We start from the raw sequence: 19,395 nt of genomic DNA on the forward strand, positions 1-19,395 counted from the left end.
ATGTAAACTGTATGGATAATCTATGTAAATTGTATGGATAATCTAAGATCTATGTAAACTGTATGTGTGATCTATGATCTATGTAAACTGTATGTATAATCTATGATCTATGTAAACTGTATGGATTATCTATGATCTATGTAATCTGTATGGATGATCTATGATCTACATGAACTGTATGGATGATCTATAGTCTACCTAAACTGTATGTATGATCTATGATCTATGTAACCTGTATGGATGATCTATGATTTATGTAACCTGTATGGATGATCTATGATCTAAATGAACTGTTTGGATGATCTATGATCTATGTAAATTGTATGGATGATATATGATTTATGTAAACTATATGTATGATCTATGATCTATGTAAACTGTATGTATGATCTATGATCTATGTAAACTGTAGGGATTATCTATGTAAACTGTATGGATAATCTAAGATCTATGTAAACTGTATGTATGATCTATGATCTGTGTAAACTGTATGGATGATCTATGATCTATGTAAAGTGTATGGATGAACTATGATCTATGATCTATGTAAACAGTATGTATGATCTATGTAAACTATGTATGATCTATGATCTACGTAAGCTGTATGCATGATCTATGATCTATGTAAACTGTATGGATAATCTGTGTAAACTGTATGGATAATCTAAGATCTATGTAAACTGTACGTGTGATCTATGATCTATGTAAACTGTATGGATGATATATGATCTATGTAAACTGTATGTATAATCTATGATCTATGTAAACTGTATGGATGATCTATGATCTGTGTAAACTGTATGGATAATCTATGTAAACTGTATGTATGATCTATGTAAACTGTATGTATGATCTATGATCTATGTAAACTGTATGGATGATCTATAATCTATGTAAACTGTATGGATGATCTATGATCTACATGAACTGTATGGATAATCTATGTAAACTGTATGGATAATCTAAGATCTATGTAAACTGTATGTATGATCTATGATCTGTGTAAACTGTATGGATGATCAATGATCTATGTAAACTGTATGGATGATCTATGCAAACTGTATGTATGATCTATGATCTATGTAAACTGTATGGATGATCTGTATCTATGTAAACTGTATAGATGATCTATGATCTATGTAAACTGTATGGATGATCTATGATCTATGCAACCTGTATGGATGATCTATGATCAATGTCAACTATGGATGATCTATGATCTATGTAAACTGTATGGATGATCTATGATCTATATAAACTGTAGGGATGATCTATGATCTATGTAAACTGTATGGATAATCTATGTAAACTGTATGTATGATCTGTGATCTGTGTAAACTGTATGTATGATCTATGATCTACGTAAACTGTATGGATGATCTATGATCTATGTAAACTGTATAGATGATCTATGATCTATGTAAACTGTATGGATGATCTATGATCTATGCAACCTGTATGGATGATCTATGATCAATGTAAACTGTATGGATGATCTATGATCTATGTAAACTGTATGGATGATCTATGATCTATGTAAACTATGGATGATCTATGATCTATGTAAAATGTATGTATGATCTATGATCTACATAAACTGTATGGATGATCTATACAAACTGTATAGATGATCTATGATCTATGTAAATTGTATCAATGATCTATGTAAACTGTATGGATGATCTATGATCTATGTAAACTGCATGGATGATCTATGATCTATGTGATCTTCACATTTAATTCAGATCAATAAATTATTCACAATTTTTGAACTGCAATCCATATCCTGTTTAAATTTAAATATCTTATCAAGAAACTAAGATGTTAGTGAATATCACAGCTGTACACCACAGTGGTATACCACTGTTGAATACCACAGTTGTATACCATAGAGGTATACCAGCTGAATATCACAGTTGTACATCTCAGTTGTATACCACAGTGGTATACCATTGATGAATATCAATGTTGTATACACAGTCAAATACCACAGTTTTATACCAGTGGCATTATACCACTGTTGAATACCATGGTTGTATACAGTGTTGAATACCACAGTTGTATACAATGTTGAATACTTGTTTTATACTAAAGATGTACATCTAGTATTCTACTCAGTATTCAGAATCAACATTATGAATGTTGAGTTTCTTTTAATTCAACAACAGAAAGTAAATGCAATACACATGTAAAAATATTTTAAAATTTTATAAATGAAACAAACAGGTTATGTCTAGCATAAGTGAAAATATTCAAATTAAAATGAAAACTAATATATCTGATTGGCTTTCTTGTTTTTTTAAATAACTAATGGCAGTGTACAAGCAAGTTCATTAAATTGTTGTTTGTAAAATACTTGTATTTGCCATGAAAATTAAACTTTTGAAAGTTTCCTTTTAATAATGTATTTCCAATTTTGTCTCACCTGTGCAAGCATAGTGATAATAGTCTTGTTTCTGTTGGCGCTGGAATCATCAACAATATTCAAGTTTTATGTAACAGGCTTTGAGAGTCATAACCTGCTACACCAAATTAAAACTTGGGATAGTATCACAACAGGTTTAAACTTTATGACATGATAGTCTAATAGTAACTGTCTTGTTACTCTTTCCTGCTTTAACAGAAAACTTGCAGCATCATGGTGAACAATTTTAAATGTTCGGCGTTAAAGATTTTTAAAGCCATCAGTGACTGTAAATAACTTTAACTTAGGATAACATTAATATGCAAAGACCTTTTGCCTGTCTTGCCTACTTAAGCATCACTGTCATCAGTGTTATGTTTTGTGTGAAAGGTCATCTTGGTCTGATAGCAGGGTAAAATTGACAACTATACAGACACAGGTGAGAGTCAGAATTCCATGTGACACTGGTTTGAATCTTTACTTATCAAGCAATAAATATCTATTGTACTTTCTGCTTTGGTGCAAACCTCAGCCTAGATGATGACAGATTATTATCAACCATACATACTTTCTTATGTGTCCAACTGCACTGGCAGATATGGGTATGTGCAGATTGTTGGGTCAGTAATCAATAGAACAAACAAGATTGATTCTGATCTGCCATCACATTATGTGACAGTAGATCAGGGTCTGTGCTGTTTGCAGTTTGAATTGACTTATAAGCATGCATATACAGTCGTTATGTGATCATAGAATTGTGTGTGCATCTGTGTGATTTGGATTTTTAACGTAGCTTTAACAATTTTTCAGTCATATCGCTACAACGTCTTAAGTGTGGCAGTTTATAGTGATGTCTAGTACTGGGACATCATGCCGCAGACATGTAGCATGATGTCCCACCCAGTCACATTATCCTGACACCAGGTCAACCAGTCTTAACACTAACCTCTTAATGCTGAGTACCAAGCAAGGCAGCTGTTAGTACCATTTTTATTAGTCTTTGGTATAACTCAGCTGGGGATTGAACCCATGACCTCCAGCATCCGAGGTGGATGCTCTAACCACTAAGCCACCAGAGTGGTCATAGAAATGAATTTCTTTGATAACTAGTGAAACGGGGGAAATTATGTAAAATATGCATAAGTTACCAATGGCACATTATTTATTGTGTTTACAGTTGTTGGAGATGCTTTACAACCAAGCAACATTTCTTTTGTCATATATTCATTTATTTATTATCTAAAATGGAAACAAATTCAATGGCTATATACTGTATACAAGAAACGTTTTTTTCATGGACAAAGTCGTGCAAAGTTAAATTAATTTGATACAGTGTAAAGTAATAATACGCTATTTAATGAAAAACTCGCATAAGAAAGTTAAAATTGAAACTTACTTGATTTTTAGTGTTTTTGATTACAACTTAAACACAGAATATCAACGAGCCTTTTACAAGATTTACATTATTATATCAATAATAACCTTGAAATAGTATAGGTGGTACACCAGTAGCCACACACAACCAGTTTCCACACAATCATTACTTATCGTTGACTTTGTGTCATATTTTTTGATAAATAAAGTACAAATTTAATACTAAAGATGAGGAACATTTTATTTTTATATGTGCAACATAAAAAGAAAACAATTGTGCAGAGAACAAAGAGTAAGTAATAACTGTGCATTATGCAGATCCATGCAGCCAATGGTGCACATTCTTTCAATGTTAGAATAACCATAGAAACTGCTACAATAAAACTTTGAACAATAAGTAGATGGCACTATTAAGAAGTCTTGCTCCGAGCAATTTTTTACAAAGCATATTAACAGATGTATAAATGTACAGGTCAAAAAATAATAAATACATGATTGTAAGTGTAAAGATGTATTGGACAGATTAACTAATAAACATGGTACATGCACAATATTCACAGGCAAGAAATAAAAAATTACCAAAACCCAAGTGAAGAGTACATTTAATGGTACATTATACACCTGCAACATGTTCAACAGTTCTCTATGGAGGATGACTCTTCAAACTATTAACCAACATATCTTAATGACCTTGACCTTTGACTCCAAGTCAACATATCGTGGCTTGACTATATCTTATAAAAAGATTGCCATCTCTCAATATATGGATGGGTTATAAATTACATTGATATAAACTGAGAATTGAAGACTTCTAATGTCATTTTTATTTCTATCTGAAATACGTATAATTTTACTAGAAATATGAATAATTCTGTTAGACAAGTATTTAACCTTACAATAATGATGTAACAATAAAAGGTAAGATCCCTACTTTTTTGGCACCAGACCAATTCACTTTTGTCACTTTTTGCATTATTACACTGTAATTGTTGTGAATCATAATTAAACAATAATTACAATGTTTTCAGCCTCAAAAATGTAAATACCTAACTCATTAAAATGTGTTAGTGATAGAGCAATTAAAATAACTTTGGGACCTTTGTGTACATCATGGCATTGTCATATTTACATAAAAATGATGAAGTCATGCTGAATGAAGTAAACCTCATATGCAACACTACAGTGAGCTGAAGATAAGTAAAAACTGCACATTGAAGAAAAAGAAGTTATTACTCTATGATGTCTTGAATGATAATGTTTAAACCATATTTATTAAAGATTACTGGTTAATTCATGATCAACAGCGACATTTCTTTGAAGTCAGACTTCATGGTACTGTAGCTGGAATAGTGTGGAAGTGTGATTCATTTTTCAAGGCAAAATGTTGAAATAGAACTGCAATTAAGATAAGGAAAAGTAATCAGTGAAGCAAACAAAGCCCAACAAAAGTATATTTTAGAGCTCGTGGTTGATAGAGTTTGACTTGATGAAAGGCACCACCAATGGGGAGCATAGTATTCTTTGCACATACTGCAAACACCATACTGAGATCAGTCATTCTGGAGCGTGTGACATCCATCAATATAGTAACACCACATCAGGACAATTCTCAGTCCCAAAAGTAACGAACATATTTAAACCATTACACGTTTGACACTTCCTCATAGCAATGCAGCTGCAAAAAAGATCATTTTCTATGTCAAGAAATATTTAACAAGATCTTTGCACATGCTTGAACAACATATTGTCTTTTATTTAAATTGAACTTCAAGTCATGTTCTAAAGATTCATAAAGTAGATAACTTGTTTTCAATTATATGATGCAGATTTTGTAGGCTGCATGCATTGACCCTCCCCTCTCCAGACCTCAAAATACACTTTCTGAATCTCAAAACCCCCAACATTGTCTTGAAGATTTTCAAGTAAGTCTTTAATGGTTTATGCACCTATTTATTTCTAGGTGCACAATTATAGATCATTCATAACTTTTGTTATTTGAAAGTACATATAATCTCACAAGCTCTCTGCATTAAAGATGTAAAGAAAAACCATTAACTGACCATATAGAAAATATTCTAGAGTGTATGGAAAGTTATAAAGAATGGGTAAAACTAATACTAAAAAAGTAACACACACACACACACACATACATTTTTCCACTTTTGTGGAATCAAGATTTTAATAAACCTAAGCAAAAAAGTGGAATATTTTCTTCTTATTGTACCAAAATGATGGGCAAATATGAGGAAAATTTACCTCACCTGCAAAATTGTTAACTTTTCCATGGTTGCTGCGCAGCATATTTTCCTATCACTGTTAACTTTAAAAGCTATTTAAATGTCCAACAAATTGTACAATGTGATGAACTGTGTGGCCAATGTAATGAGGGCAGGGTCCAGCAAATTCCTGCATACAGTTCACAATACTGGTTCAGGGCTTTCATATTCTGATTTCATGCAGCCTTAGGGCTACCAAAATGCTAGGTCATAGTTGCCATATATACTGAATTCAGGCAGCACATGGACAACCAAAATGCTTAGATGGGGTTACCATAGTTTGAATTCAGGTAGCCCAGTGTACTACTACATGATAACATGACATGTTTGATATATATAAAAACTGTACAAACATAATAAATAGATGAATATTTATTTAATGACTCATAACAAGGAAAGAGAAATGCCAAAAAGCCAAATTTTAAAATAGCAGTACCTTCCAAGGACTACTCAGATTCAAAATGGATCACCTGGATGATTAGCTACCAAGGTATTTTTAAAATGTGTTGAACCATGCTAGGAATGCAAGACCTTTAATGACTCAGATTAGCAAGTATATATATATATATATATATATATATATATATATATATATATATATATATATATATATATATATATATATATATATTACTTTAATTTAAAGACAAATATGAATAATATGTATGCTTCTGAGTCCAACTACAAACAGCACAGACACAGATCTGCTGGCAGATAATGCACTAGCAGATCTGGCTCTGTGCACTTTGTTAGGAGTAATCAGTAGAATAAATAAAATGCAAGTATATATGGTATGCACAGAGTCATTATAATACTGCTATTTTGAAGATTAAATTCACCTAATTAAACACTGTACTAGCATGCCATACATATGCATTGGATCCAACTTAAAACAACATAGACCCAGATTTGCCAGCATATTGTATGTCTGTTATTTGTTCTACTGATCAGTCTTAAGAAATTGCATAGTGCTAGATCTACCAGCTCATAATGTGATGGCAGATCTAAGTCTATGCTGTTTGTAGATTGACATGACTTGTATGCAAGTATATATGGTATCTGGGCCTATGCTGTTGACAGCTAGTTAAATATTATAAAAGCAAATATGGCTTTATATATTTAAAAAAATCTTCCATATTGCAAATACAAATTACAGCAACAAAATTGGATAAACAAGAAAAGTACCACTGATTCGTATAATTGTGTAAAATATATTATGTAAAATTTTATCACAGATTACAATGAGATGAAAAGATTATCAGAAATTCAAGGACTGTGACAAATAGCAATAATACAGAAGCATGACAATGGTGGGTCAAGTTAATGAGTCTACCTTTATAAATGATGCAATCTCTTAATAAGCAATATCATAATAGTAAAGCATACAAATAAAAAAGGTAAAAACAAATATATACAAAAAGTCAATTTCTTTATAAAGCTATGTGAAGTTTTATAAAATGAGCAGCATTCCTCTTCCCAATATGTAAGCTGAAACCTCAAGTACAGAAAGCACAAATATAACAAACATGAACAGCAGGAATCATTGAGTATGGAAACCCATGAGTACAAATTTCAACTTCACTCAAAGCAGGAAATCCTGAGTACAGAAACCACTAGTACAGACTGCAAGACTGGAAACCATTGGTATGGAAATACTGAGTACATATTGCATGGCAGGAAACCATTAGTACAGAAATCCTGAGTACACATTGCAAAGCAGGAAATGCAGAGTACTGCAATCCTGAGTATAAACTGCAAGGCAGGAAATGTAGAGTACTAAAATCCTAAGTACACATAACTAGGCAGCTTAGATATGCGATGAAAAAATGGATAGAGAGGTTATCAGTAACAATTATTGGCTTACTATTTTAATTATTTACCATTTTGATATTGGATCTGTTTTAGACCCATCTTGTTTTTTTGTTTTTGCAGACACTTCATTCATAATTACATATGAATAAAAACTCATTGGATGTGTATTTCTGTCTGTCTGTAGTGAAATGACATGTGTCTTATAATATAACTATACTGTTATTTTCTTTAAAAGTAAACTTCTATTTCTTACATTTTCTTAAATTGTTACATTATGTCCTTGCAGAATGTTATAAAAGTGGCAAAGTTACCTGCAGTAGATAATATTTAGTGTATAATCCTGCACATGCTGTCTTGCTTTGAAATGCAACCAGATTCCACACTTGTGGTATCCTGCCTTGTGATGTATAGTTGGGGTTTCTGTACTCCTTGATTTTATACTCAAGAATTCATGCCTTGCCTTGTGTGCTCAGTATTTATGTACTTGTATATTCCTTACTTGCCATAAGTTTCAATTTGTACTGGGGCATGGGTGGGGGGTACTTGTGGTTTCAATCAACCCTTTATTTTTCATGCCAGCTAGCTTAAAATTGACCTCTTGGCTGGACATGGCACATGTCAATCAACTATTAAAAACACAAGATTTCACTTGCCAACCGACCAATCCAATCACCATGGTAGGAATAAAACATTTAACCTTTTTTAAGGATTCAAAATTCACTTGCCTAATTCAAAACTGAATTGTGCTTTGTCAACTAATCTGATTTATTGTGGGATGAGAAATGCTGAGTTTAAATAAAAAGCTATGCTAACTGGTGGGTGGAGTATTCTCCTCAGATCCAAGAAGTCGATGTCAACAAACTTGTTTATGTAGGAATGGGAAGCATCACAACCTGAAAGAAACTTATTGCAGCAGTAGTTATGTCCATTTTTTTAATTACTCATCAGCAACTGTAAACAGGGCTTCATATCTAGGTGGTGCTGATGGCATAATCTGCAATAAAAACAAAGAAAATCTAATGGAAAAAAACTGAACAAATTAACACTAAATGAGCAATAAATTTTGACAATACAATACATCTGCTCTTCCCAATCATAAAACATTCATAATCAAGAATTTCACAGTTCTGATATTTCATCTATTAGCCCAACCCATGCTCAACAGCTCAAGAAAATATTTACCAATGAGTCAGACTTTAAAAAAATTATAGTTTTATAGCTTAAACTGACAGAAAGAAAATTAAAGTAAAGCCTATCAGGACATTTTTTAGTTATCACAACCTAAAATCACTACTAAACTTAATTATTTTATTTTATATTTTATTTTAGACCAGTCTGTCTCACAAGCTGACTTACATTTTGTCCCACATACTGACCTATAACATTTTGTCCCACAAACTGACCTACATTTTGTCCAAGACAGTGACCTATAAATCCCAGACATCCACATACAGCTCTGTCACTGATGACTATATTCAGGGAGATGGGATATGCAAGGGAGATGGGATATGCTAGGGAGATGGGATATGCTAGGGAGATGGGATATGCTAGGGAGATGGGATATGCAAGGGAGATGGGATATGCAAGGGAGATGGGATATGCAAGGGAGATGGGATATGCTAGGGAGACAGGATCAGATCAACTGATGTGTTGAAACTACAGTCAAACTCAAAATCAACTACTTTTTTTCTAGGATGTACAATAAAATCACACCAATATCTCTTTAAGAAATACAACAAAAAAAATCAACCAATTGCATACAAAAATCATTCAAAAGGCCAATCTCACAATACCTGAATATAATGCTCTCAGGTTATCTTGCAAGATCTCAAAATTTCAAAATGAGGCAGTAACTGCTGGAAGATTTAAAAACACACAGAATGTCAGAAGATGGGAAGTATATTGATTTCAGCCTAGAGGATTTACAGTGTTTAACTGTCAAACAGTTGAAAAAATCTTAAATCTGAGCAATGATAGTGTCAGGGACAAATGACCATGCTAGCATCATGTACCTACAACCTAATTTCCAGAAAAAAGGATGCCTAACATTTAAAATAATAGGTGTGATGTTGGCATCTAAACATTTTACAATCTGTTATAGCTCTCTGAAAGTCGTGAATGGACTGGAGATTTTAAAAATATTATCAGAAATTAATTCCATCTGATTTATGACTATTTAGTAGAGAAAACAAAAATGGTGATGAAAGGAAAATTTTTGAAACCAAGAAATCACATTTGCATTTTTCAATGAAAAGCATGTCATAGAGATTAAAGTTTCAAGGAACAGAGACCTCAATTGTGTAGAGAATGTTATTTTAATTAAAATATCTAACTAAAGAATCATCTTTTTTTAATTCAAATACCAAAACTATTAAATAATGTTATTTTAACTGAACTACAGAATCATGTTACTTTTTAATTAAAATACTGAAACAAAAGAGTAATATTAATTTTAATTAAAATTGTGTGGATAATTGTGAGATTTAGATCCAGGATTCTGAAAATGAGTTTATGTAGACATTTTCAGGGTTTGAAACTAAAATTAGTCCATTAGTCGGAGATTATTAGATTTCACTACAGACTGAAATCTGTACATTGGTATTAGACTAATGATACTAAGTGAATTTTATTTTAAATTTATGTTCAACAGCATATGTGGGAATGGGTTGCTGCCTTCTGAATCTGCAAGGATAGTGATTGTTTTTCCAATGATTGTAGTTACTGTTCATTTAAATTACATACCCCTAAATATGTTTGGATATACAAACTGTATGTACCTCTAAATATAATTTGACAAATATTATTAAAACTTAAAAAGTACTCACTTAAATTGGTCTAATGCAAAATAAGATAAAATACATTCTAAAACAAACTTTTAGTATAAACCAATTTCTAGGAGATAGTTTTTATTTGCTTGGCTGTGTGTATGCTATTTAATTTTGTATAAACATACTGGGGAATAGGTTTATTATTATTATTCTAAATCCTGATATTTGTTTACAAAACTATAAGTACAAGCAAATGATGTCAGGATATTATTCAGACTCTGCAATGCTGAAGTTCACTTTCAAGTCAATATAAAGAATATTCACCCAGCCGTGATAGCCTCATTTTGATTATTAGCAATCAATATCAGGAACTGCAACTCATTCAAAACACATATTGTGAAAGTGATCCATTGCTGTGAGTCTCTGTCCCACCATAAAGTCTCTTCTTGCCAAAAACTTTAACAATGTAAATGTCAAACAAGAAATGTTCAGTTTGCAGCATTTAAAAATCAGTAAGCTTTATAAAGTAGACTTTATTGTGATAAATGAAATGTAGAAAGAAGGTCTGTGCATATTATCACATATACTCACTTATAAGTCAAATCCGATTGCATATTATCACATATACTCACTTGTAAGTCAAATCCAATTGCATATTATCACATATACTCACTTGTAAGTCAAATCCGATTGCATATTATCACATATACTCACTTGTAAGTCAAATCCGATTGCATATTATCACATATACTCACTTATAAGTCAAATCCAATTGCATATTATCACATATACTCACTTATAAGTCAAATCCGATTGCATATTATCAAATATACTCACTTATAAGTCAAATACGATTGCATATTACACAGACCCAGGGCTGTCATCCCATAATGCACTACTACATCCGCGTCAATGCAACATGCTAAGAGCAATCAATAGAACAAATAACACTGACCCTGATTTTCCAGTGAATTATGCAATTGCAGATCAGGGTCTATGTTGTTTGAAGTTGAATTCGACTTATAAGTGAGCACAGTCAAAACCTATCCATATGGTTTCCTTGACTCAGCAGTCACCTGTGTGTGTGTGTGTGTGTGTAAGTTTTGGATTTTTAACCGAGCTTTAAATAAATTTCAGTCATATCACTATGATGTCTGCAGTGTGGCAGTTATGGTGGTGTCTAGCACTGGGGCATCATGCCGCAACTGAATTCTTCAACAGAAATGTTTAATGGCATTGATCATGATCTGCTGGCACATTATGTTACTTTAAAGTTTGGTGCATGGACACACATATGAATGCATACACACACACACATACACACACACCCAGTGCAAAGGTAGCCAAGTAGAATGTGTACCTACCAACAAAATGGTGTATACACAAAGCTACTATTGCATAATCTACTAGCATATCATTGTCAATGCTTTCTTTTTTTACGTTTGATTTCAATCAAATAGCATTGTCCACAGGATTTGTCACAGCATTTTTCAAGGGCAGCTGTGGGTATACATCCCCCCTCCACATTAGGATGAGCACTACACACAGCTATACACAGATAGATTAAACAGCAACATCTTAATAATAAAATACCTGGGCTGAAGAGTAGCTGGGAAGTTGACTCGTCTCATCCTCAGGCCTGCTCTTGTTGTTATTTAGTGACATTTCATGCTCATTTTGTGGGAATTTTGATCTTTCTTTGGAAGTCACAAAAAGTCCTGTAAAATCTGGGCCACGTTCATCTGGACTTGTACTTACAGAATAGATATGGTTTTCAAAACTGTTCAGTTCAGCACTGGTTCCAAGCAGTGTTCCCATCTGATGTGGGGCATTCACCATAATACCAATCTGAAGAAAAAAAACAAAAAACAAGAAGAACAAGAAGAAACCAGTCATGTTATACAGCATTCAATTGAGTTTTGAAAAACAAGAAGAAACCAGTCAAGGCCAAGTTGTACAGTATTCATATGAATTTTGAACTGCTTGCATTAGCCAATGGTGAGACTGCATCTGATTCAACTCTTTTTTGGTGACTACCATGACGACAATGGTGGAATCAGCATTTTTAAAATGTGTTAAGGTAGAGGGAGGTTACCATTATATCATTCAGAATATTCAAAGTTTAAGGACAAGACATAACATTTTGAATTTTGATTTATATTTAAATGGACTTTTTTACAATTTGCATTTCCAATTACATCTATGAAGTCTTATATTAAGGCCAAGCTGCTGACCTGCTGTAGCCTTGACATTTGATGTAAGCAAACTAATATAGCAAATATAATCAAAATCTCTTAATACTTACACATGTGTAGCACATCTCCAAAAGGTGTATTTAGAGAAAAACAAGAGTCCCTTGATGGGAAAGAATTTACAGGAATTCAACATAAAAACATATCTTCTTTTTTACTATTGCTTACTGAAACCAACAAACCTGAACTAAAGGATGGACAGATGATGGACAACAGATCTATGACCAGAAGAGCTGACAAGTTACAAAATGGAAATGATGATGGCTACAACAGATACATTTTGGCAAAGACCTTGAATGGAGTGTAGTACCTTGACCTGGCATGTGGCCTTTTTCCTAAAAACACTTTTTAGATGAATAATGATGGATAAAAAATCTTTCGACATTAAAAAACTTGTAAAGCTGAACATCAAAAAATTGTTTTATTATAGATTTCAAGCTCCAGACTTTGGAAAATACTAAGGTGTGGAATGCAGATATTAACTCAATCTCTATCTCCTAATCCTGAGTCTATATTAACTCAATCTCTATCTGTTAATCCGGAGTCTAGCCATCAAAATATCTCTGAATAAGAATAAAATCATTGCATATATTATTACGACTCTATGGTCTTAAACCAAGTAACAGAAAAGAGCAAAAAGCAACAAGGTTTGAAAAATTCAACAAATAACTTCTTTCCCTAGAACACAAAGTGATTTTTTTAATTTTATTGACGGTATAGTGAATTAAATCCCAAATAATCCTACAAATTTCTAACACAAGTCCTAACGATTAAAATAGTGGTATTTCAAATTAACCCATTGAAGTGTTGATGTACTTGTGATGGTCTGCATCATAGTGATGTGCCAACCCAAGAGATTTTTGTTGAATCACAATAATACAATATATCCTTATTTGAATTTCACTCTAATTCCAAGTCTCTATTTTCAAGAACGTTGTTTTTGAGCACTTTGTATTTCCAGAGAAGATAATGTTGAATTACAAAATTTTAATAAATAAATTCCAGCCCAAATGAAATAATGGACACAAAAATAATACAACTGATCCTACTCAGATCTTAAAGCATGAATGAATAATTTATAGATAAGCACGATCATATAGTCCTCTACTTAACCTCATGTCAAAACTAGCATTTTCTGGAGAGAAAAAACTATGACCTATTGGAAAATTTCATTCTCAAAGGTTCCCAATGTTTACAAGATAAACTCTTAGTCATAATTAGGTCTGTTACTAAAATTATAATATAAATTTGGTAAACATGTAGACCTGGCATTTAATGGGGAATTTCCAATGTTCTAGACTCAGACTGAGATAAACATGTTGTTAACAAAATCAAAATCAGTGATTCAGGTCTTGTAGAAAATGAACTTGATTCAGAACAAGGTCAAGTCCAAAATACAATTATCCATAGCATATCACGAATAAACAAATCTAACAAATAATGCAAATATACATAACAACATGTTATATCTCCAGAATTGTACACATTGTAACAAATGATATTACAAGATACAATATTTTGGACAGAAATGATAATTTGCTAAATCTTGGACTTATTAGACTTGTTATCAGAAACATTTCCTCTTATGTCCTGTCACACAGTGAGTAGCGGTGGTTGAGTACTGGTTTAATATAAGGGTTGTGGGTCCAATACCCATCCAGGCTATGGATAGCTGCTCCTGTTTGTTTCACTAAGCTCCCATTTCCTTGACATGATACAGCCAATAATATGTATTGGATAAGCCTATCTGATAAATTGCTGCATTTCAATTGGCCAATTAAAAGATCATCTTCATAAAGTACCATCAGAAAGTGAGGTAAGAATATGTAGCCCTGTCACACCTACTGAATATTGAAAGATATCACTTAATCCACTTAAAGTTGTCACACAAGTTCTGACATCTGCACATATTGCTTGTAATATTTTCAGCATCTTTTTTACTCAAGTTACACATATACAGCTTATACCATAAAGCTTTCTTCTCAATTCTATCAAAGGCCTTCTCAAATTCTAAATGCACAATAAAATCAGCTTTTTTCTTCCACATATCTTCACAAATAAGTGTGTTCAAAATATATATGTTATTTACAGTACTCTAACCTCTTCTAAATCCCCCTTGTTCTTCACATTAGTATATGGTTTTCTCCTATTGAACCATATATATATATATATATATATATATATATATATATATATATATATATATATATATATATATATATATATATATATATATATATATAGTAACTCTGAAATTCCATTATTTGTCAAATTTCACTGGTGAAATCACCAAAAGTTTTGTAAAATCTCACCAAAATTTTATTTCAATTTTCGAGAGATCTTGCCTAAATTTCAGCGAAAGTTTTGGTCAAAATTTTTAGTGAACTTCATTAATATTTTGACCAAAACTTTCAGTTAAATTTCAAGAAAGTTTTCACTGAAATTTCAGTCACATTTTCTCTAAGGTTGATATATTTTTCTGAAGTAGAAAAAGTTTTGGTTCACACAGCTTTAAAACTCTTAGTGAAAGGTGCTGTTTTTCCAGCTGTAAATGAAAGACATCATTTCATTTCAAAATATAATGGTAAGTTTTGTCCATCATTAACTTAAAGCATGTGAACATCAAGTTTGTCAAATATGAACAGATTAAGCAAGAGACTTTCTCTTTTGTTTTGGAGCTGATTCAAAAGATTTCTTCACCTCTGTGGACTTGAACGATGCTTATTTTAGTTTTCCCATTTATGAAACAAGTAAAAAATATTTAGTTTGTTTGGAATGTCACACTGCAGTATAAGTTCAACTGCTTTCCATTTGGTCTGTCTAATACACCATGGGTTTTCACATAGATTATGAAACCAATTATTGCCTTTTTCAGAGAGCTGGGTATCAGATGTTCATCTTATTTTTATTAGTCATTAAATAGGAATTCAGACAGACTGGTGTGTTAATAGAATGTGTACTTAGTGTTGCAGAGGTTGGAGACAGTGAGCTTTACTATCGATGATGACAAATCATGTCTGATCCCTGCTCAGTGGGCAACCTTTATAGGTCACCTGACCGATTCTGTTCTCTTTAATCTGTTTCTTCCAAGTGAGAAAGTAGAAAATAAGACATACCTATCTTTTACATCAGAGAGTTCAAATCAGGGAATTAGCCTCTTTCATTGGTCTTCTAGTCAAGGCATTCCAGCTGTGTTAGAAGCACCTTTACACCACAGAAGTTTAGAAACGGATAAAGTGGAAGGTTTCCATCTTGAAGTTCATGGTATTTGTGATGAATCAGTTTGCTTATCAGAGACCAGTAATGCTGATTTAAATTGGTGGTACAATAATCTTGATACAAACAATGGTAAGATAATCAGACAAGATCCCATTGCTATTTGGGAGTTAACTGATGTATCTAATATTGGATAGGGAGCATTTGTCATTACCTGGAGTAAGTCTACTGGGGACGATGGTGAGGAGACAGGATACCACATTAATATTTAGAGCTTCTGTCAATTTTCTTTTCTTTGAAGTCCTAGTTCTCATCAAACAGGGATTTACATATCGACATACAATCGGATGATGCCACTGCACTAGCACATGTTAATAATATGGAGTGGTGTGACTTCCTTTGTGTTGGATAAAAGTGCAAAGTAAATGTGGGAATGGTGTTTAAATAGAAATACCTATATTACCGCCTTTCATAATTTGGCAGCAGATTATCGGTCTAGACTTTTCAGATTATACAGAGTGGATGTGAAAAATCTCAAAATTTATCGCTTATCCAGACAATGGGACTACAACATAATATTGATCCCTTTGCCTCCATAATGAAAGCTCACACTGACTTATGTTTCTTGGATAACAGATCCAGGGGATTGTCAAACAAATGCTTTTTCAATGCACTGGTATTAAAGATCATTTCCATACATGTTTCCACCATTTAAGATTATTGGGAATGTGTTACACAAGGTTATTCAAGAGCAGGGAAGGCATTAATAGTGGTCCCCCACTAGACCAGTCAAACATGGTTCCTCTTATTACTACTATATTTGATTTCTTTCATACCGAATTAAATATACTCTTTATTATTATTATTATTATTATTAGTCACCATTTATGACATGCAAGAGTATACATCTGATTCAATTTACCCGAAACTGCAGAGAAGACCTATTTATAGTAGTGTGACCATAAAGCTTGACACAATTGGCAACATCAAAAACCGCAGCACAAGCTACTATCCAAAAATATTTAAAGATATTTACTGGCCATTTCAAAAATTAATTTCATAACCTTCGATATCTTAAGTATCTAATGTGTCTAGCTTTTTTTAAAAATGCACATTAAAACTTTTAAGATCAATTATGCAAGGTATAAAGGTGAAAATAAACAAGAAATGAACACATTTTTGTCCTAACATCTCTTAAACACCCCCCCCCCACTTCTAATGCAATTCTGCAAAAGAATTTACTTGACTTCACACTACAGGAAACCATCTGGCTAACAAACCTGTGATGTCCGAACATGGTATGGAAAGTTCTTGTTGGCAGCAGATGGTCTTGTTAATATCTGCAAGAGAAATACCGTATATATTCACTTATAAGTCATGTCCAACCTTTATCTGGTATTGCATAATGTGTCAGCAGATCAGGGTCTATATCGTTTGTTCTACTGATTGCTCACTAACACAATGCAAACAGCATGTGTGTGGTAAATAACTTTAAATGAACTCATTTATCTTCATTACTGGCATGGCAGCAGGGATCACATTTTATGACAATGGCACTATGTAATATAGCAGCAAAGATCACATTTTATGACAACATCTTTGTGATATGGCAGCAGGGATCACATTTTATGACAACATCACTGTCATATGGCAGCAAGGATCACATCTGATGACAATGGCACTATGTAATATAGCAGCAGAGATCACATTGTATGACAACAGCACAGTCATGTGGCAGCAGGGGTCACATTTTATAACAATTGCACTATGTAATATGGCAGCAGGGATTGCAGTGATCACATTTTAAGATAACAGCAACATGTATAATGACAATGGTGATTGCAGTGATAATAATTTATAACAATGGCACCATGTCCTATGATGGCAGTGATAACATTTTATGACAATGGCACTGTCATATGATGGCAGTGATTGCAGTGATCACATCTCATGACAATGACACTTCCTATGATGGCAGTGATAACATTTTATGACAGTGGCACTGTCATATGATGGCAGTGATTGCAGTGATCACATCTCATGACAATGACACTATGTTCATATGGCAGCAGTGAATGAAGTGATCAAATTTTATGACACTGGCACTATATCATATGATGGCAGTGATTGTAGTGATTACATTTTATGACAATGACACTATGTCATATGATGGCAGTGATTGTAATTTCATTTTATGACAATGGCACTATGTCATATGATGGCAGTAATTGTAGTGATTACATTTTATGACAATGACACTATGTCATAATGCAGCAGTGATTGAAGTGATCACATTTTATGACAATGGCACTATGTTGTATGATGGCAGTGATTGAAGTGACTACATTTGATGACAATGGCACCATGTCACATGCATCAGAACTGCATGTACCTTGAGAGATATTACCAATATAAATTGCATGTCTGCCATTGCACAACCTCACCAACTGCAGCTGATAAAACACATTTAACACCTTGATAATCCATGAAAGTGTCTTGATGCCAAATTACAAAAAGCAGTGTGGCAAGTGCTTGATTATAGCAGTTGATCTAGAAGTCAAGTATGTTACATAATCAGATCAGGTTTTGTTAATATTAATGAATGCTACAGGTTTTGTTATGTTCACTGCAAAATGAATGTGTGTGACTTATGTACATGTATGCACATTCATTGTTAAGGTGAGAGGAATTAAATAATTTGAGGGAGGGGGGATTTGTACAACTAAATTGCAATATATAACATTTAGCATTATATTATTATTATTATTATGGGATCCATGGCTGTAATTGCCTTATAAAAATGGGTTGTGTTATACAGAGTTACCTTATACTATATGAAGGACCACTGTGTTCACCCTTTGTATAATGCACATCTAAATGTGAACAGCACAGATCCATTTCTCTATGTATGATTGATGTTCTGCCAGATCAAAGTTTACAGTGAACAACTGAAATCATAAGAATAACATACAGCACTGACCCTAATGGTACCTCAGCACCTACAACAATTCATAGGTAGATTGTAATGTCCAATCATAGGCAGTAAATTCAGCACAGTTCAAAATGGTGCATCTAGGTCTATTCAACTGAAACCACCAGTAAACATACAGCACAGACCAGATTATGGTTTGTCTAACTGAAATCTAGGTTCATAAGTACAACAAAACATCTGTGGCATATGAACTAATCCTCTATACATGCACCAGATGGTACTGTAGGTCTCAATGACCTTTGGTAAAGTTATGCCATCTTATCCTGAACTTCATGTACTGACACCATTATTTCCTTAAACC

The 19,395-nt window shown here is 32.9% G+C and overlaps 1 protein-coding gene across 1 annotated transcript in view; it reads right to left on the minus strand.

Annotated features, from left to right (window-relative positions):
• Positions 1 to 4,001: 4,001 nt before the first annotated feature.
• LOC149794231 (transmembrane protein 145-like) overlaps positions 4,002 to 19,395 on the minus strand; it is an 84,018-nt gene continuing 68,624 nt past the window's right edge. The window contains exons 11-13 of the mRNA XM_089968350.1: positions 17,383 to 17,442; positions 12,228 to 12,482; positions 4,002 to 8,860 (exon numbers count right to left, since the gene is read on the minus strand). Coding sequence (XP_089824476.1) covers positions 8,804 to 8,860; positions 12,228 to 12,482; positions 17,383 to 17,442 — 372 coding nt within the window. The 3' untranslated portion in view covers positions 4,002 to 8,803. The remainder of the gene's footprint in view (positions 8,861 to 12,227; positions 12,483 to 17,382; positions 17,443 to 19,395) is intronic.

This window comes from Sinohyriopsis cumingii, chromosome 8, assembly GCF_028554795.1.
Source record: "Sinohyriopsis cumingii isolate HCF-2022 chromosome 8, ASM2855479v2, whole genome shotgun sequence".
In the NCBI taxonomy this organism is placed as follows: domain Eukaryota; kingdom Metazoa; phylum Mollusca; class Bivalvia; order Unionida; family Unionidae; genus Sinohyriopsis; species Sinohyriopsis cumingii.